General features: G+C 34.9%; 2 protein-coding genes across 2 annotated transcripts in view; one reads left to right on the forward strand and one right to left on the reverse strand.

Annotated features, from left to right (window-relative positions):
• Positions 1-21,400, forward strand: part of LOC142342575 (glycogen phosphorylase, muscle form-like) — a 246,640-nt gene that overhangs the window by 13,118 nt on the left and 212,122 nt on the right. The gene's annotated exons all lie outside the window — the stretch shown is intronic.
• The window catches only part of LOC142342570 (uncharacterized), a 65,748-nt gene that overhangs the window by 2,072 nt on the left and 42,276 nt on the right, over positions 1-21,400 (reverse strand). The window contains exons 5-18 of the mRNA XM_075393944.1: positions 20,977-21,132; positions 20,173-20,318; positions 19,399-19,548; positions 17,960-18,152; positions 17,056-17,272; positions 16,097-16,152; positions 12,326-12,456; positions 8,079-8,205; positions 7,064-7,300; positions 6,710-6,782; positions 3,543-3,680; positions 3,027-3,051; positions 2,277-2,453; positions 950-1,220 (exon numbers count right to left, since the gene is read on the reverse strand). Of these exons, the coding sequence (XP_075250059.1) occupies positions 950-1,220; positions 2,277-2,453; positions 3,027-3,051; positions 3,543-3,680; positions 6,710-6,782; positions 7,064-7,300; positions 8,079-8,205; positions 12,326-12,456; positions 16,097-16,152; positions 17,056-17,272; positions 17,960-18,152; positions 19,399-19,548; positions 20,173-20,318; positions 20,977-21,132 (2,097 nt within the window). The remainder of the gene's footprint in view (positions 1-949; positions 1,221-2,276; positions 2,454-3,026; positions 3,052-3,542; positions 3,681-6,709; positions 6,783-7,063; positions 7,301-8,078; positions 8,206-12,325; positions 12,457-16,096; positions 16,153-17,055; positions 17,273-17,959; positions 18,153-19,398; positions 19,549-20,172; positions 20,319-20,976; positions 21,133-21,400) is intronic.

Genomic DNA, 21,400 nt, shown 5'->3' on the forward strand with positions numbered 1-21,400 from the left:
ATTTGATTTAACTGAGGAAATTTAGCCCCAGGGGAATATCTTCAAAAAATGCCGTTTTGGATCTGTTCCGTTTTGAATAAGTCCCAGTGTATAACTTAGTATTACTTGGTAAATTACTTGGTACTGCAATGTAACCTGCGCGACATAGGTCGCTAGTAGTATACACTCTCGCTGAGATGATGCTTGATCATATCATTTGATGTTGTTCATTGGCTAGTTTTTGGTGTTGTTTAATGGCTAGTTTTTGGTATTGTTTATTGGCTAGTTTTTGGTGTTGTTTATTGGCTAGTTTTGGTATTGTTTATGGGCTAGTTTTGGTATTGTTTTTGGCTAACTTTTTTTGGCTTTGTTTATTGACTCGATTTTGGTGGGGTTTTTTCGCTAGTTTTTGATATCAATTATTGGCTAATTTTGGTGTTGTTTATTGGCTAGTTTTTGGTGTTTAATGGCTATATCTTGGTGTTGTTTATTGGCTAGATAATTGGTTTTCGTTAGTTCAGGTATTTGCTTTCGTCCCCATTATAGAGCTAACATGATTATATTACCATCCATAAGTATTTTTTAATGATAATTCTGGGTTCCAAAATTTCAAACATAAAGAAGCCCAGGGGGAGGGGGAGAAGGAGAATAATTTACAAGACTAAAGTTGCAGAGCTGATCTGATCTCGAATTTTATTATTGCTCTCGAACGAACAAGTTATTGTAAACGTGTCGGTCTTCATGCAAAATTTTTGCTGAACCCTTTTTTGACTTTTCGAGCGTCTTTTATGCCCTAGACTTTTTCGTTTTGTGTGATCTAAATTTCTCTCTCATTCACAAGTGTCGGCAGCTGCACTCAAGTGGCAGCAGTTAACTACTAAACGTCAAATTGTAAGTGCGCCGAAATTGGTGTAATTTTTACTTAAAATTTTATTAGTGGTTATAGTGGTCGGTTATGTTTAATGACTACCTTCATCCAAAAAGTAGCACCAAAGCGTAGTGTTGAAGCAATCGGGAAAGGAAGTTGTAATATCGGACTCTAGTAGAAGTTGAGTCTCTAAGAAACCAGCTACTGCGATGGGTGTGTTCACTTGAGAGGGTTCGTACTTGTAAAAGAGGGGTTTTGTGATGATGAGTGGGAACAGGTATGTCGGGAGAGACAATTCCCAGTGGGTATTTGTGCTTCCATAGCACTCGCTTGTGATCTCTTGTTCTTTGGCGTAGTTGTAGCCAACTCGAATCTGTAAAAAAAATCAATTGAAAATTCAGTAAAGGTTAGTCGACTCTGCTCGACTTCATTGAGAACTTTCAGCGTTTATCGAGAACCGCGACGCGGCTCGAGATATTAAGTCAGAATTTCGAAGTGACTTTGCAGAGTAATGTAACCTTGACTAAAACACGAAATGTGCACGTTTTAAAATAATGAAGTTCATGGAAGTCAAACTTTTGGCTAAGTATGTAGGAACTTCTGGCACTGCAGACTTCGGCATTTCAAAATGAGCACGTGAGTGCTTAAATTAATTTTTTAAAAAAAATGGCACATTGTTCGGTTATAAAACTCATAAATCAGTTATAGAATCACTTAACATCTTTTCATTTACCTATCTGATATTTTGCGCCAGATGAACAGATTGAATTCGAATTTTTGAACTTGCTAAAACGCATGATTGGAAAAGAACCAAAATTGATGTAATCCTATTATTTTTACAATAGAACCTTTTAAAGTAATTAAACAATAGAAACATGATTGTTTTACCACTGGTGTCATTTATGGACTTCTTCTATTTGCGTTCTATAGAATTGCATATGCGCTTAATTAGGAAAAGATCTCGAAAAGCTTAGCTTTTTTGGAGTAGTGGGGGCAGATATAATTAAGATTATTCAGAGGTTATTCTGAAATACCTACACAAAAGTTCAGTTATGAGGACTGAGGACCAGTTAATATTTGGCTAGTTTTGGGGAGGAGTATCACGCTTTCGCTTTTGATTGGTTGATAAAAATAGAAAATGGGAAAATCTTACACGCAGTAAAATTGTTTAATTTCAGTTCTTACCACTACCACACCTCCGTTCAGTCGCTTGTATCAAGCACCGCTATTAACTTAGAAGTTAACTTAGCAGAAATCAGAGCGTTTTTAGCTCGTATCCCGCACTTGGAAAAACTTAGCAACATACTGAATAAAAACCGTACTAGAAGGATAATAACTCCATAGCGAAATCTCCCTTAAAAAGGGAGATTCCACAAGGAGTGTATTTAATTTTTTCAACAAATGGGACATCAAAAAGTGTGTTGTCTACCTGTGCCTGTGTCTGTTCACTGTTCTGGATATACTGTGTGGCCGTGATGACAGATGCACGATTGTTACGCAGGGTCTCCCACATTGCAGTGTACCCTAGACTGGTGTGGGGGTTAGCGGCAGTGCGGTACAGAAGGACCCCAGAGTGTGTCTTTATGAATGAACCCTGGTTTGCAACCTGTGGGCAAATGGGAAATTGTGTACTGTTTTTTTTCTGAACACGAGTATTGTATTAGCAGATAGAATTATGACATTGTATTTTTGTGAACAAATAATTGAATCATGTGTTAAGAGATGATAGATTTGTATGTTATTATCAGATTATTGGTAATGGTAGTGAACGTTATGCTCGCTGATAAGAGTTCTTTCTGATAAGACTAAAAGATTTTTCATGTAACTGTGATATTGTATTTGTTCCGCGTGACAAACTACATAATCTATCCCTAGTATCCTAAAAAGTGTGACATTTTCAAATGAATATCGTGAAATTTTTGTTGACGATGCACGATTGTAATTACAATTTTATTTCTGCGTAATCGCAGCAGAAAAGCAATAGGCGTTTCGTTTTGAGTTGATCTTTTTTATTGTTCCTCTCATTTCATACTGTTCTTTTCGCGAGCTGAATTGCTCTTTCATGGTGACTTTTTTTAATTAAACGTAATTCAAGTTTTGATAATCAGATTTGTAATATGCATTTTTTAATCAAATACTTTCTAATTGAGAATTCGACGAAGATTTTAAATAGACTCACTGTTGTTATCCAATTACCTCCGTCTCTGAAAAACAAAGAACATATGAGTGTAATGCAAGTAAGCGTTGCAGTTTTGAACATTTTAAAAAATAATAATCTGCATTCATGCAGCAAGACGGCTGTACATATTTTAGCCTAATATTTTATTCGCGAATATTGCCTGCCTCATTTTAGTGGTCATTCTAGTGGCAAGAAGGAGCGTGCAATTCTGTGCCTGGTAGAGGATGTTCCCAAATACCTCTCACGCCTATCAACATTTTCTAATAGGAAAAATTTTCCCTAAACTAAACAAATTGGCCGGCGTTATTATTGAATAGCTTGAATGTCGATGCTAGAGTGTGGTTTGATGGGATGCTGCAGAATAAATTCAGAAAACTTGTTTTACCGTGTATTTTACCGTGAAAGGTCTAAACTATGATATAATCGTAGTACTGATCAGAGTTTTAAAAAATGCTTAATTGAAATACTGTTTCAATACTGATTTTGTCTGAGGGTCAATTACGAATTGATACTCACTGTATGTATATGTATAGGAAATGCAGGTCGTAGATTAGATTCCAGTACTGTGGGTTTTCCTTGCATCCCTCAATGTTGGGAAAGTCTGAGTTTTCCACCAGCGATACAATGAAATCGGTCATCTCCGCGCGGTCAAATCTGAGGCAGTAACATGTTGTGGTTTTTTAAACAAATACATTTAAAATTGTCTTAATTATTTGACAAGGAGGCTCGTTAATGTGCGTTTGCACATGAAGTTCCGAACCGCGCTCATCTACATTTTTGACTTAACTGTAAACCAAACGAAGAGATAATCAAAATAGATGTTTGAGTTTTAAAAAAATCGTTACACAACCTAACTAATAATTGAATCATTGGGATCTGTTATTACGCGAATGTGCTAAAGGAAGAGAAAAGGAAACACAAATACTCCACTCACAAATTTTTTTTAAAAAGCATATTGTCCAACAAACAAAACATTAGTTACGACATGGTATCAGTAAATATCTTAATTTTTTAAATACAAGGAATTAAATCGGAGCTCTCAATGACGAGAATAAGTTACAAGTTGACGAAAAGAACAACAAAAACTGAAAAAATTAAAAAATCATTGGATATATATAATATCAAAAACTTTAAGACTATTCACTATAAACTGACAGCTTCGGGTAACATCATTCATTAAATCCTCAATTATAAGATTATGAGACCGGTCAGCATTTTAGGGCTGCCTAAAGAAGATAAATAACAGACAAAACCAGCAAATTAAAAAAAAATTGAGCGAGAAAAGTGTCGAAGCCGTTAAAAAATAAAATTTTCATTGAAAAATTTTCCATTTTCAATTAATTTTTTTAGGAATAATGGAATTTTTTAAACAATTTTACTCCAAAAAATCAAAATTTGAAGAAATACATTAAAACCACGAAATTTTTGAGAAAACCCGTACTATCAAAGTCATTAAATTCAATAGCTTGCAACGGAAGCTAATAAATTCGCAGAGTTATGCCTCGATGAGACGACAAGGACGTTTGACATTCATAATGGATCAATAGGACATTACGATGAGTCCTTGGCTATGAAAACAACAAATACAAGCAAAATTTTAAAAAATCAGTAGAATAGTGCGAGAAGAAAGTGTCGAAACCGTTTAAACCATAAGTTTTTTCTGAAAACTCAATCTATGACCCATTGAGCGTCTTCTCTAAGGCAATGGGAACTATCATTATTAGGATAATCTGTTAAGACCTCAAAACGAACCAAAATTACGAAAAAGAATATCCAATAATTTAAAAAAATATATGAAAACTCGTGCATCGAAGTCATAGAGCCAATAGTTAGGAGATGAAACCGCTTCGGAGATTAATTTTGATTGAAATTAGAAGAGGGGGGTCCGGTTATTACCGATACTGATTTATAGTTCACGAAAATAAGTTTAAGATTGGTTTATCAAAAAAAAATTCAAAAAATTATTAAAGACTTAACAGCCATTAAATTCAATAGCTTTCAATAGAAGTCAAAAATTGAGCTCAGGTATGCCTCGATGTCAGAAAAAGGATTTTTGTTATGCATAGGCAATCAATAGGACATCAAAGCAATTTTACGGCTACTTAAATCAAGTTTTGATTGTTTTCATAGTGTTATGACTATGGAAACAATAACAAATACAGGCAAAAACTAAAAATTTAGTAGGAAAGTGAAAGAAAGTGTCGAAGCCATTTAAACCGTAAAATTTTCTCTGAAACCTTTATCTATGATCCATTGAACGTCTTCTCTAAGCCAATGGGAGCTATCAATATCAGGATAATATGTACGATTTCAACGGGAACCAATAATAAGAAAATATCCAAAAATAATAAAAATTGGAAATCTTGTGGCATTGAAGTCATATAACCAGTAGTTAGAAGATAAAAACCACTAACCAGATTAATATTGGTTGCTGTAAGACGGAAGTGTGTCCTGTCATTACTGGGACTAACTAAAAATTCTCGAAATAAGTTTATGTTCTCGAAAAAGCTTTTTAAAAGTCTTAACAGCCATTAGCTGTCCACTCAAAGCACTCGATAGGTTCACTTAATGCTCATTAAGAAACATATTGCACTTTTAGTCAACGACTCTATGACATAGGACTCCACAAATGTAGCAAAACTGCAAAAATAAAATCAAAATTTCATTATAAATTAGGAAAACTCAGAGCCGACGCCAAAAACAACATGAGTGATTCCTTGAAAACGAATTTTGTGTTTATAGGGCTTCATTATACTGTAAATCAGGTGGTCATTAACGAAACCTCGATATGAAAAGTGACTAGTCTCTGGATGACTCAAGAAAACAAAAGAAATATGAAAATTTTCTAAAAAAAAGAGCTCTCAAATAGAATTTGATTTTTTTATGTTAAACTTCCTCATAAGACCAGAACTAGTCTTTTTATCGCTTTTCGGCTATTAGCAACTCTAAAATGATACATTTTGTGGACTGAAATGGCATTTTGAATTAATATTTTTATTAAAAAAGATCTTAATTTGAGGAAAAATTACACTAAAAGTGAAAATAAATGCCAATTAGCCCGTGTTCGCACAAAACTTCAACCCTCGATAACTCCTCGAAAAAAAAACGAAATTAAAAAAATCTTTTTTGTTTCGAATTCTACGTTGGACGAGTTTCTTAATGATGCCACTCGCATTTCTCTACGATGAATATATCGATCGGCCAAAATTGTCTGAACAAAAAAAAACCCATTTGAGTATATAGTTCCTCCCCCACAATTTGGGTCGGAACAAGAAGACAATATTTCGCTAATGATAGGATAAGAATCCAACATTGTTAATTCCTGTAATACACATAAGAATAAAATGCAAATAGTATAGAGGCAATGTATAGTTAAGAATATATCATTATGTAAAATTTTTTTTTAAAAAAAAACGTTAAATTAGTTATTTGAAGAACGACTGTATATTAGTAAAAGCTAGCTTAGTTTTTTTACACCATTTTTATGTACAGCGTCAATGTTTAGAATCTAACTAAAAATTAAAATTGAATGCTTTTAATCGCTATATCGGGTGGCTAGAAATAACGAGATCGTTTGACCTATTTCAAGACTAGATCAATTAAGTCGTACAAAATTTTTTACTTTAAACTGCTGTTTTAATAAAGTGGTCTAAGCAAGCACGGAAAAATTGCGCTCTGGTAACCTGTTGGTGCCGTAGTTCAGACCTGGACAGTAGATCTCGGAGGAGAATGCTATCCCAACCAGATCGTGGTTACCTGAAATTTACGACAAAAATTTTAATACTGTTTTACCCAGCCAATTTTGAGATGATTTTTGGAATTTCAGTGACCGCATATGGTGGTAAAATAATATTTGGTTTTGGTGAACTTAATGGCGAATTTATTTTGATTAAAAATCGCTTTTTTCAAAAAAAAGGTTTCTCAGAGTTTGTGTTATATTGAAAACAAATATCGGGTTTTGGTGGAGATGGGTGGTATTTACTTTGATTAAGTGTCATTTTTTAGAAAAAAAAGAATTATGTAGAGCTGATTCTCACTTTCGTTGAAGAGAGCTCGATTGATGTCCAAATTGACCATTTTGATGGCGTTTGATTTGATTTCATCCAGCTGAGCTGTAGTGAGCTGGTCTCCTAGTTTGGCCTGAATCCTCCACTGGTCTCCATTTGAACTCTCAACCAGTCTCTGGACCAGATGGAAGTCTTGAGTGTCGTCGCTTGATTGAATCGTGTTCCAGGTGTATCCCACTTTCCCAATTGGACGCACGTACTGTGACCCTGGAAATATGGACTGCTTAGCTTGAATTTATCCCAGTTCAATTTATATTCCTCCGACACAAAGGCATGCGAGAGGACAACAAAAAGCGCCCAGACGCTCTTTTAGTGTTGCCCAGTCATAAATAACATTGAGTATAATTATAATTAACATTTCTGCACTGTAGTATTAGTGAGATAGAATATTTAAAATTAAGAAATGAGCCCAAAAACTGGTTAAAAGTCACGCAAAGAACTCTGTCATTGACCTGATGAGATAAAGTCGTATAATTTCAACACTGATCATTTACACTCTGCATTTTCGGTGCTTTGTGTCAATTTAACTTGCTGCTCATTTTTAAAGTTTTTTAAAAGGCACATTTTAAAAGCACTTTTAGAAAGCACATTTCTCAAGTTTTTTTAAAAGGCTTATTTTGCACGATTGCTTTTTACAGACCGTGAATCTTCGAAAATGTTTTTGGTATTAAACAAGTTGCTTTTCAATTGCTCTCGAACGAAGATTGAAGCAATTATTGTAATCGTGTCTCTTTATGCAAAATTTTTGCGCGTTTGTTTTAAAACATTTCTTTGACTTTTTGAGTGACTTTTTCCCACTTTAATTCTTCCTTTTTGATCTAAGTTGCTCCCGTTCTGAAATCAAGTTCGGTTAAAGCGATTGTTAGCGTAAGGAAATCAAAGGCATTGTAGCTGAGTGGTTAAGATGTCAGACTGTCCAGCTGGAGGTCAGGGGTTGGAAACCCTGTGAGGTCGTGTTTTTGCAAATTCCAACATTCGCAAGTACCTGGCAAATCGGTGTATTGCGCTTGGATGTCTTGACTGGTTCCAGATCCCAACACGATTGCCTGAGTTAGAGTCTGGATCTGGGCAGCGTCATCGGGGTATTCAGTGAACATTTCTTCAATATAAACCTATAGACACAAAATCAAAGTCAATTTCAATATAAATCTATAGACAAAAATTCAAATAACTACATGCCTCTCGTCTTGATCTACATTTGTGAGTAATCTTGAGCTAGCTAGCTAGCTAGCGGTACAAATCTTACAGGTGTACTTTGTGGTGACAAGCCGAATTTTGTAAAAAGGCCAAGAAAGTCGAAGATTTCCAAGATAGCGGTATTATAATTTGTCCCTGGCGGGTCGCGGCGTTGCCGTGCTTTCCGGATTACGTTCCACACCGGATGAGAGGCATGGCCATGGACAGCGGTCCGCTGGGGCTCGAAATCACTAGATCTCTTAAAAAGGGCCTTATTTTTGTTCCTTTGTTGCACTGGTGTATATTAAAAATTGTAAATACTATACTGTCTTGATTGTAACGGTTAGCAATGTAATTTCACCGAAGGATTACAAAACTTACGAAAAATTTGGCTTGCTTTTGCGTCGCCTTACTTGTACTGAAATTGGGGTGAAATTATTGGAGTTGAATATAGGGGGTGAAAAGGACGCGTCACCTAGTTTATTATAGGTTCTATCTACGCAGATGCCGAGATCATGCTATATTATTTGTAATATTTGCCCATTATAGACTCTAGCTAGGGGATTTTATTAAAAATGTAGCTCAAAATTGAAAGCCTGGTGAAGATTATAAAAACACTCGCAATAAAAATGAGCAATTGTTCATTTTCATGTCAGTGTTTATTCACATAACTGAGAAATTTAAATTTTGAATTTTGTCCCATATATTTAACGTTCCTTGCGTTTCGAACCAGTCTATACTTTTGTGGGAGGGAATAATTGGGAACAGTCCATGTTCAAAATGTGTTGAAGTTGGAGGTTGTACTTCCTATACATTTATGCTAATGTTGACCCTACGTTCACTTTTAATCTAATTCTAGGGCAGGCCGAAAAACTGGTAAACATCCTCGTTGACTGTCCCTTAAATTGCTGTATTTGTTACTATGTATTTGTAATTGTTCCGACCACAATTTTGGGATTTTTTATGGAACTGTTTTTTTTTTTTGCTCAGTCAATTTGGCCGATCGATATAACTATCGGAGTACTGTGACTGGTATCACTAGAAAGCCCATCTAGCGTAGAGTGTGAAATTGTTGTTTCAAAATTTCGTTTTTCGCGAGGAGTTATTGGGGTTTAAATTTTTTTGTGAACATTTCACTTTTCACTCTGATTTTGTTCATATTTGGACTTTGTAAAAATACTTCGTTAAATTTTGCTTAATTAGTATATTTAAAACCAATCTCGCAAAATTTATTGGGGTTTTACTAAAACAACTAGTTTGAAGTAATGAATGCCATAAACTATAAACTGCTAGCCCTAATTACGTTCATTCAGTTGTCGTAAGCAATTCAGTGAGACCTGTTAGTATTGTATATATATATATATATATATATATATATATATATATATATATATGTGTATATATATATATATATATATATATATATATATATATATATATATTTCTTCTGTTGTTTTGTTGCACTCGGAGTATTGAATGGACTCATTGCGTTCAGTATTACAATAAAGTGAGCTTATCGCTGGTTGGAAATCATAGTTAGTGGTTTTTATGACTACACAAATGTTTCAAAAAATAAATTAAATGTTGATTTCTGGCCGTTTTTTGTTTTGCCCTTCGATCTCAGATATTAACGTTGTCTTAATTGGTCTGTGGACAACTTTGGTCTGTGGACAACTGAGAAATTTAAATTTTGAATTTTGTCCCATATATTTAACGTTCCTTGCGTTTCGAACCAGTCTATACTTTTGTGGGAGGGAATAATTGGGAACAGTCCATGTTCAAAATGTGTTGAAGTTGGAGGTTGTACTTCCTATACATTTATGCTAATGTTGACCCTACGTTCACTTTTAATCTAATTCTAGGGCAGGCCGAAAAACTGGTAAACATCCTCGTTGACTGTCCCTTAAATTGCTGTATTTGTTACTATGTATTTGTAATTGTTCCGACCACAATTTTGGGATTTTTTATGGAACTGTTTTTTTTTTGCTCAGTCAATTTGGCCGATCGATATAACTATCGGAGTACTGTGACTGGTATCACTAGAAAGCCCATCTAGCGTAGAGTGTGAAATTGTTGTTTCAAAATTTCGTTTTTCGCGAGGAGTTATTGGGGTTTAAATTTTTTTGTGAACATTTCACTTTTCACTCTGATTTTGTTCATATTTGGACTTTGTAAAAATACTTCGTTAAATTTTGCTTAATTAGTATATTTAAAACCAATCTCGCAAAATTTATTGGGGTTTTACTAAAACAACTAGTTTGAAGTAATGAATGCCATAAACTATAAACTGCTAGCGCTAATTACGTTCATTCAGTTGTCGTAAGCAATTCAGTGAGACCTGTTAGTATTGTATATATATATATATATATATATATATATATATATATGTATATATATATATATATATATATATATATATATATATATATAAATATATATATATATATATGTATATATTTCTTCTGTTGTTTTTTTGCACTCGGAGTATTGAATGGACTCATTGCGTTCAGTATTACAATAAAGTGAGCTTATCGCTGGTTGGAAATCATAGTTAGTGGTTTTTATGACTACACAAATGTTTCAAAAAATAAATTAAATGTTGATTTCTGGCCGTTTTTTGTTTTGCCCTTCGATCTCAGATATTAACGTTGTCTTAATTGGTCTGTGGACAACTTATGATTTTTGTGGTTTTGGCGTTTATAATTTGGCCTTATTTGTGTTTTGTGTTGTTACTGAGTCCAAATACTGAATAGTGTCTTTGATGTTCTATTGAGTTCTAATAGGGTAACATAGTATCTCTTTTATTGTTATTTTTTTTGTTAGTGAAACTGTTTTGGTAATAATTTCGTTTTTGCTTTTTATTCTTTTCTGTAAATTTGTTAAAGTCTGAGTAATGAAAATCTCATTGATTGTGGTAGTGGTATAATGGAAATTGTTAAATGGATAGAAATTATGACAATAGTTTATATGACTGACCCTTCTTTCAAAAAAACGATAAGTGACTTTGAGTTCTGTTAGTTACTTTTTAATGTTTTGACCTTCAATTGCATTTATTTAAGTTTCATAAGTCAAAAATTGGTATATCGGAATTTAAATTTTCTGTTCATTTAGTGGCTAATCATCGAAATAAAATTTACGACATTTAACTTTCTAAAAACTCGAATTCTTGAGTTTTGTTGATTTGGTTTTTTAAAACTCGGTTCTTTTTTATTGGAATTATCAATTCCTTTGATAGCTGACGAGTCCAAGTGGTTTTCCCAAGAGGCATAATTGGACCTTCTGAAATTTGTTCATTTCACAGCGAATGGTTTTTAAATAATAAAACATTTAGAAAATGTTTTGCTATTTAGTTTTGTTTTGCCGACTCATTATTTCTCATTAACAAGCTGTCGTAGATGCTTTATACTAAATCCTATGTGATTGTTTTACGCAGTTTTAGTTTTTCGGTATTTGCTGTAAGATTTTTTTTAGTTGCCACCACTTTTTGTTCAAAGAGGTGCTTGTTCTATTCAGGATCTTTTCTTATTTCCGCATTTTGTTTGTTTGATTTGACAATCAATTCATTAAAGCAACCATTTGATGAGTTTCACGGGCAAACATTAATCACCTGCATCTTGAATTACCTTCTGATTATATAGCCTGAGTAACCACTGTTTGCATTTGATTGGATTTTGCATTCTCAATTTAAATTGCTAAATTAGTGCAGAGGTCTTTTTTTATTTCTGTGCTCACTTAAAGGCTGATCTTTTTCTACTTGAGAAATTGCACTGGAGTTGATTTCATGTTTGTCCTTTCTTTGAAAGTTTTTATCTCACTGGTATGACCCCTTTTTTATACAGATATCTGTCCTTTTATAAGAACCCATCAAAAATAAATATGAGCTACTTCTTTAGAGGCAGTCTATCTCTTCAATTGCTTCGATTTCTAGATAATTGTGATGATATTGTAGACAAGTGGGGTCGGAACTTTATGTGCCGCTGCACATTAGCGTGCCTCCTTGTTTCATTAATTGGAGAAATTTATTGTTTATCCACATTTAGTGTTTGATGTGATAACCTGAGGCAATTCCAGTGTTTGGTTGTTGGCACTGAACAGTCCAGCGAGTGTGGCGATGTTCTGATCAAACACGACTGTACCCTTGTTGTTTACCAATAGTAGGTTGCCTGACTCTGGCCACCACGTCTTACCTGAAACACATATCAGAGTTTGATAAGTGCGGAGTGATTCCTGCATGACTTAATTATAGCGAGACAAATAATCAAAGCTTATTGTTCCGACCCTCTTGAGGGGGGAGGAACTATATACTCAACTGGGTTTTTTTTGTTCCGTGAATTTTCGCCGCTCGATATATTCATCGCAGAGAGTTGAGACTGGTATCATTAGAAAGCTCGTCCAGCGTAGAATATGGAATTAAAAAGATTTTTTTAATTTTCGTTTTCTACAGGGAGTTATCGAGGCTTAAACTTCTGAGAAAAGAAGAGTGAATTCACGTTGTTTTTATTCACATTTTCCGGAATTTTTGCCTAAATTTTCGTCAATTTTGCTAAAATTTGTTATAATTTTTAAGAATAGTGTCGTTGATTTTATTTTTGAAGACGAACAAGCATTTTTGATTGTTTTGATTTAATTTTTTGGTCAAAAAATCTGGATAAACATTTCAAAATTTAGCCTTTTTCATCAACAACAGCACGAAATAAGCTACTTTAGTCCACTTTGATTAAATTTGCCTACAGTACACCCCCAAACAACACTCATACAATCTTTGTAGACTCATAGGGGGGCTATTTGTACTTCAGAGTCCGCAGAGAGTGCCTTGTAGTTAAAACTTTGCCGTTTTTTGCTAACTTTACTCGTTGATTATCAAAAATGCAAAATTTATTTTGAGTTTCAACTCAGAAATTATCTATATCTACAACATTCGAAAAATCAATTGTTCTTAACGGACAATAAGTATTAACAGGGGTAGTTTTGGGCCATTCTTGGACTGTTACAATCCAAAAAAAATCGGGTTGTAATCAGTCGGTCTTTTTTTTTTAAAAAAAGACTTTTTTTTAATAATAAAGAACAGAACATATCAAATCAAAGCTCAGGAGTGATAGGTCCAACCAATTCGCTTGCTAAACAGCTCCAGGCTAATGCATTTAGTTTTTTATTTGAAAGTTTATGGTCGTTTCTTTTTTAAAAATAATTGACTTTTCAATAAATAATGGCTTAATTAACTTTTCCTCTATTTTTTTCTTAATTTGCTCAACTTCCAGCTTAGTGTCAGCAAAAAAAGACTGCTTCTTCTTTCTACTGAGTTAATATTTATTCTCGGTTGCAGTTTTAAGCCTGAAATTATTGTTTTCTGGCTTTGATACTACAAGATTTTAGATTTTTGTTTGTTTCGATATTTGCCAGTTTTTCACGTTTTCTAATTTTGTCACATTATCACATTATTGACAGTTCTCATGTCACCTTATTAGCATTCAAATTAAAGCACAATTGAACATATTAAAATCCTGAAAGATATAAATCATCGTTTTAATGGCCTCGACGCCTCTTTCTTGAAGAAATCAATTGAATTTTTAATTTTGTCTTAACTGTCATTTATACTTTGTCGTTTCGGTCGTATGAAATTTCCTGTATAGTGATAGCTTTCATTGGCTTTTCATGGAAGAATAGAAAAACCGACATTCTGATATTAGCAGATAGCTGATGGCTTTTATGACTTTCAAACCCATCGTTTTCCAAAATTAAAAAAAAAACTTTTTTAACTTCGCAATTTTGTTCTTTTTATGTTTCTTTTTGTTGCCTAATCTCGTTAGTTGATTACAGGTCAAATATGACATTATGGGTGTCAAGGGAATAAAAGGGATTGGTGTCCCAAAATCTTTTTTTTAAAGATTTTGTTATGACCTTACTGGCTTCGACACCGCTTTTTCACAAAAAAAAATTAAATTAATTTGATTTTTGTCATATTTGACGTTCTTTTCGTAGATGCAAGAAATATTCTGGATAATTACAGGTCTCGAGGGTTTCCTTTTCATCAAAAAACGACGATATTTAAATAGCTCTTTTTGTAATTAATGCCTTTCATGACATTGAATGTAATTTTGTTTCGAAAAAAAAATTAAAAGTATTACATACTTTAGCACTTCGCTTTTTTGTCTGCTTGTTACCTAGTCTTACTAATGAATGGCCACGTACTACATTATAGCTGTTTGAAGAAGGCGCAATCAAATATATTTTGAGTGCCAAAATTTGGCTTGACGGTTTTGACAGCGTTTTCTGGCAAGTTTCAATTGAAATTTTGTTTGTTCTTTGTTGTTCTTTTTAGCCGCTCTAAAAAATGAATAAGGTCAGGTCCTAATGCCCTTCTATAGAAGCAGTGGTAATCGCAAATTTGTGGTAATATTAATTTATTCCTAATGGTATTTATTACTTTGAAGTTAATTGTTTCAAAAAAATAAGTTAATTTTTTTTACTTTTCTGTTTTTGTTCTTTGTATAATTGTTACCAAACCTTTTTATGGACTGGTCGCATATGTTTTCTGGTGATTTATAAGTTATTTTTGTTTAGTTTCAGGTTTATCTGACGGTATGTTGACTTTGTTATTAAATTTAGTTTTTAAGAGGGACATAAATTTTTTGATGTAATTAATGTTTGTTGTTGTTGTTGTTTGATTTTGCTGTTCGTTTTGACTCGCTTTCTTAATATTGACATATTACAGCAATCTAATGCATCAATTTTTACTCCACTGAGTTATTTGTTTTGGAGGTTATCTTATCGTTCATACAGAATTTTCTGAAAAAGACTTGGGCTTTTTTGGGATTCGCAAAAAATAATTTTTGGGTTTTTCTATCTGTTCCTCATTTGGTAGACAATTATGCCAAAATTGTGGATGGGCGGGGTCGGAACCTTATGTGCCATTGCACATTACCGAGACGCCTTGTTTGTTTAAGGACTATTACAGGGTTTAATTTATGTGGGACTTGATTGTATAAGGACTTTTTTTGCAAGACTTGCATGTTGCAGGATTTATTTGTTGCAATATAATTTTTGCGGCAAATAATTTCCTTTTTTTCACTAAATTAATTATTATTAGGCAAATTGTCATTAAAATGATCAATAAAGCGATAGATCATTTTTCAATATCGTGAAATATGTGATCAACCTTGCTGTTTCTTTTCAATTTGAACTTCCCAAAAGAAACGCAGTAATCATATTTATGCCCATTCGTTTGTTCAGAATCAATAATCGTCAAGAACGAGATGGAGTCTCAATAAACGTTTGAAATGTGGGAATGGAGGTTACTGAAAAGACTGCGAAGTTATCTCGCTGAAGGAATTAAGTTTTTTTATACTGAAAGTCTTTTGAATTTCTTTGTCAGGAATCCAAGTGGCGGTTACGCTCTGCGCCGACCGTTGTGTTGATTCAAGTTTTGGAATGAATTCTAAACTTTTCTGCCCAATTTCGTTAAGTGTTTATCGATTGATACGTCACGCAAGAATTCATTATATGTTTCATGTAAAATGTTAGTGCTCTGTGATAATTCAAATTTCGTGTTTAGTATACATGTAAATTTTGCGACGTCTGAATTGTGTTTATTGGAGCGCGCATAGGATTTCGATTTGCAAATACCTTGATTGCGGTGCTTTCATGTCAAGAGACTGGCTAAGACTGAAATGAGCATCTGAGATTTAGAAACAGTTTTCGGCCTTATTTTTAGAATCCTTGAAACGCTAATTTGAACCTTATTTATTATCGGGTACTTTCATGCAGAGAGACTTTTTGTAAGTTAGTTCACTGATTTTTGTTTGGTCATGTTGAAAATAGAGATCATACCTAGATCTTGAAGTATTCGCAATGGTTCCAAGTCGACTCCTGACACACCAATGAACCTGTAAACTGAATAGTTATTTAGTAAGTACGATGCCACTTATAGAAGTATTGTAAGTCCCATAAAGTTGCAACGCAGCGTTCGCGAACGTTCGAAAAACTCGGGGTAAATGGGCAGTGGTTTGTTAGATATCTGCTTGTTTTAAATTTGAACTTTGACCTGTGAAACGTTCGATAGCGTTGCAACTTTATGGGACTGACTATAGTTACCAATAAAGAGTTGTTTCCTTATTATCTTCGGTTTCTTAAAAATTTTCATGCAATACCGAAGTTTGTTTATGCTGGATGCTAACCAATTGATACACGTTTTTCGTAGAAGTTATGTGCCAGTTTTGTTTTCCAATACTTATTGTTCAGAGCCGGGCTCTCATATAACGTAGAACTTCCGGGGTATTATATAAATATAGGCTGTATCTTTCAAATATTTTGCATTTGTCATCTTAAACTTTTTTTGAGGAACTTAACAGTTGGAACTGAATTCAATTAAAAAAGGATTCAGGTTTGGGCAGTGGGTTAGAAGACTTCAAAGTTATTTGAGAACTGTGGGAAAAGATTTTATCATAGTTTAGCAGTCCTTTATCATCTATCTATAAGACTATTAATATAATGATAGATAATTTAAAATTGTTCTTACGTTTGCGTTCTTACGTTTGCGTTTGTGAACTTTACGTTTGCGTGTGGTAGGCTCTGATGATGACAACTCATATCATCTTTTTTCGTGAAAATTGGTGATTGGCAAAAATACCCTCATACCCTCTAAGTATCGTATACCCCCCCCCGCCCCAACCCTCTCCCAATGAGCTGGAGTCAGGAAGTTGTAATTCTTGTGGAGAATATCAAATCCTCAAAACGTTTTAAGTATAAAACTCTCTGGACTGATTTGAGAACTTGCCGTATAAACTAACCTGCTTAAAACTTGAGTGTCTGTGGATGTTGACGAGGAATCCTGTGACTGAGAAGTTGCAGTTGGTGCTGACCAGGCTGTGGATGCGTAGTAGACTGGGAATGTGACGGATATGACTGGACTGTAGTCAGACACCCAGGGTTGCATATGTAAGGACGACCAGGTGGGGAGGTTGAACTGGCTCAAACTAAGCTGTCTCGAGAGGAACACCAGCATTTCTGAAACAATCGCAAAGCCAGTTTGAAGACTAAGCAAAGTTGTTTTGTGTTGTTTTGACCGCTACCTTGAGTGGCCATGAGAAATTTTCAACTGGATGCGATAATGGTGCTGTGTGATAGATAATAAACTGAAATAATTTACGGTGTGAGACATATTGGCCGAATGTGTTGTGGTGTGCAACATTACTACTTGTTAATTGCTCTCGAACGGAGTTTGAAGCAATTGTTGTAAACATATGTCCTTTTTTTGCAAAATTTGTGCTTGACCGTTTTTCTTCGAAAACATTCTTTCGATTTCTTTTCTCGAGTGAATTTTTTATGCTTGAGCTCTTCATTTTTGAGCGGAAGGGAATCGAAGCCTTTTTAGCTTCGTAGTTATGATGTGAGGATGTTATTCTGGAAGTTTTGGGCTCGAAACCCTCAGGGGCAGAATTTTTGCAACCATCAAAAACTTCTAAGCTATTCCCCCTATGATTTAAGTTGCCCCGCCTATCGTTCGATTGAATTTCGTCTGACGTTAATCGGTTTTATTGTATTTTGTTCAAATGAAAGACAGTTTGAACCAATCTAGTTATGAGTTATCAAGTTTACGGGGCTCAAAATCACTTTCTGAAATTAACTGTTTTAGCTTCAAGTGTAAATTGGTACTATCGAAATTTGGCGTTTGTTGAAGTTTTCAAACAGTACCTGCGATTGTGTATCTGATTGAGGCTTCGTGTGCCACTCTGTAAAAGAACCCATTGGCAGCACACGCCAGCACGTGCATGTCGTCATTTTTGGTGTCAAACACATCTGGTCCAATCAGAAATATCACCAGGTGCAGATCTGGGTTTGCGTCAGTCAATCGGGTCAAGCTCCCTCCCGACTCAGTTGCGGCACCCTGAAAATCAAATTAGGAATCTTTTCCGTTTGTGCCACCTCCCAATACGCTATGCACCCCCCAATTACAGATCACATACCATTAGATAGTAAATCGGATCTTTTCCGTTTGTGCCCCCCCCCCCCCAGTACGTTATGCGCCCCGCAATTACAGTGGCACGTGTCATTACATAGTAAATCATTATGTAAATATATGCCACGTGCGTCTGGGGTTGCAAATAATATGCGCGCACTAATCTGGGGGGGGGGCACAAACGGAGAAGATCCAGTAAATCATTATGTAAAAAGATGGAATATTATGCACTCACTACGCTGGGGGGGGGGCACAAACAGAAGAGATCACAAATTAGTACGCAAGGTGTTTTGGAGATCTTTTCGGGGTTGAACACAAAGAGCAGTGCATGTACTCATTATGTGATTATCGAAAAGCTTCAAATTCGATCATAAAGGGCGATAGTGATATTGATTATTCAAATTAATGGAAGAACTATTACGATGGAAGACATAATTCAAGGAAAAAATCGAGTCGCATCATTCTTTCAAGTGCGCATATTTTAATTTAAATCAGCTATCTTTTGCCCTAGATTTATTTCGGATCTCTTCTGTTTTGAAGCTTAGTGAGCATAAATTTTATGACCCCCAGGGGCACGTGCCATTTTCTCACATGGTAAGGTGCTATATAACAACCTATAATTTGTTACTGGGGTTCATAAAAAACACTGGGGGCCGAAACAGAATAAATCCTTTATTTGTCAAAATCAATAGAAGAATCAATAGCTTCTGTAGCCGAGACCGAATGGCTATCTTCGCCAGATATTTCAAAGTTTTCTTCCAAAATCTTTCAATATATAGCCATCCGGTCTGGGCTACGGCACCGAAAACATATGTTCGTAAGATCTGTTCTATCTTAAGCATAAGATTATATCTTTGTACGTTATAAGATCATGAGTAAAACATCACGTTGCGATAGTCATGTCTACTGTATTGTAGATCACGGCCTCGAATCGTCTTGCAAAATTTTTCAAGACGGACCATCGCCGCGATAGATAACCATTCGAATGTGACCAGGGTAATGTGCTGTATTGTTCGCTTATAATAATAATAAAATAATTAATTGTGGTTTCTGCGTAATCGCAGCGGAACAGCATTAGGCCTACAGTAGCCTGTTTTCAGCTGCCCTTTTTCTTATTATAGTCCTTTTTTGATTGAATGGAAGCCCAGTACAAGTTAAAGTTGACCTAATTTACCTTTCCTCCGTCAGATATGAGGATGAGCAGTTTAGTGCAGTAGTCACTCTCGGCCACGTTTTCGAATATTCTCTCTGCCTGTTCAAATACAATGTCAAACTCAGCTGTGGAGTTGAAGTTGTTGTGCAGGTAAACGGCACTCTTGAACGCCTGTAGATATAGACGAATTATCATTCAGACCAACCCAAAAGAAATTTTTTTTGGAAACTTACTTTGATTTTTTTTATAAAGTTTCAGCTCCCCGGTACGTTATTGTGAAAGTTTTTTAATTGTATTTCGGTTTATGCCCCCCCCCCCCCCCAGAACATTATTCATCCCGCAGTTACAGAACACGTGTCATTAAATAGTGATTCATTATGTAAAAAATATGGTCATTTCGTCTAGTAGTGCAGACAATATGCACCCACTAAGCCGTGGGGAGGGGGGTCACAAACAGAAAAGATCGTAAAGTAGAATATGTGATTGTTTCAGCTTTTCAGAGTTTATCTTATTCATGACAAAGAGTTGAGAACTGATAACTAATTATAGTGGACATGAGCGTGTCACCGCTTCTAGTTTTCAAAAATTATCAAGTTTTAGTTGTTTCGTTGTGACTTTTTTCCAGTTAATACCAATCGAAAACTTGTTATTTTCACCTCTTGAAAATTCTTTACATCAAATTCTTTACATCATTATAGAGGTATCTGTAGCATTCTACTAACTCTATATTTAGGGGTCACAATAATGGCGCAGTTTATGGTTATTGAGCGGAGTGGGGGGGGGGGGGTTACTTGCCTGTTTGAATTGAAGTGTGGCGGGAACAAACCAAGTTTGGTCGGTCCCATCACACTGTTGTCTCAGTTCTTCTGCTGTTGGTAATAAGTATACATAGTCATTTTTGAAGAAGAATAAAGCCACCAGGTCACTGTCAGTCAGCAGATCTGAAAAAAGGTCATTTCTCCCAGATTTTTCAAAGACACTATGGCCGCCGATTACTAAAAATGTCATTGAGCTAGCCATTTTGTCGAAAGCTCGTTGTGGATTTGTGGACTTCCAAACTTCAAATTTTTAAACTATCAATGCGCTAACGTTTCCTCAGTTATCTGCCCCTCCTCGTTCTGCGTGTTTCGATTAAATGTGTAATATGTGTAAACAATTTTAGAGAAATTTTTTCATTTCTCTCTTAGTGTTTCTGCTGTTATCTCATTTTCAAAAAAGAGTTAACTGTCTTTTCGAAATTCATCTGGTTAAAACTTTTCTTTACTAGCAATTATGATATCTCAGCTATGAAGTTTGATTTTATGAAATGAAGCAGGAGTAAGTGATTGTATAGAGGAAGGTACGGACCTCTTAACATAAGTGTCGTGGCACTATGAAAGAAAAAAGAATTTATTTTGCTATGTCATAAACAACCAATCAATAGCGGGGATAGGCGAAAGAAGCGTCAGGTTTCCGTTTGTAGCTTACCCTATTTAAAGTAATATAATGAAATAAAAATTGCGATTGTTTGTTGAAAGTCGTTCTAACAAGCTGCTTTTGCTGAATAAATTTGTCTATGATAACAATTTCTCCCCTCCCTTGAGAATTGAGGTGACTTGCCTAGTATAGTGTCAAGTGTGTTCTCCATGAGTGCAGTGACCTCCCCATTGACACTACCACTGCTGTCCAGGGCTATTATGACCACTTTGGGTAGAGTGGCACTCTGGGTGTAGTACGGCTGCATCCTCTGGTCGTACGGAAGACCCATTGAGAAGTCTACGCAATCATACACAACCAAATGAGAGAGAGAGAGAGGTTAATTTATCCTCGCTTGCCAATTGTAAATATTGAATAACAAAAATTAAATCAATTTATTTAGTTCAGCAACTAAGAGTAGAATTTCCCAAACCGCGATTCACAAAGGGCAGCTTGCAATTACTTAATAATGATAATCAATCAGCTAATTTAGCTCACCGGAGGAACAAAACCTCAATCGTGTTCCTATTTTCAATGATATTTTTATCCCAATTCATGGTTAATGCCA

Source organism: Convolutriloba macropyga, chromosome 7, assembly GCF_964194025.1.
Source record: "Convolutriloba macropyga chromosome 7, txConMacr16.3, whole genome shotgun sequence".
Classification (NCBI taxonomy): domain Eukaryota; kingdom Metazoa; phylum Xenacoelomorpha; order Acoela; family Convolutidae; genus Convolutriloba; species Convolutriloba macropyga.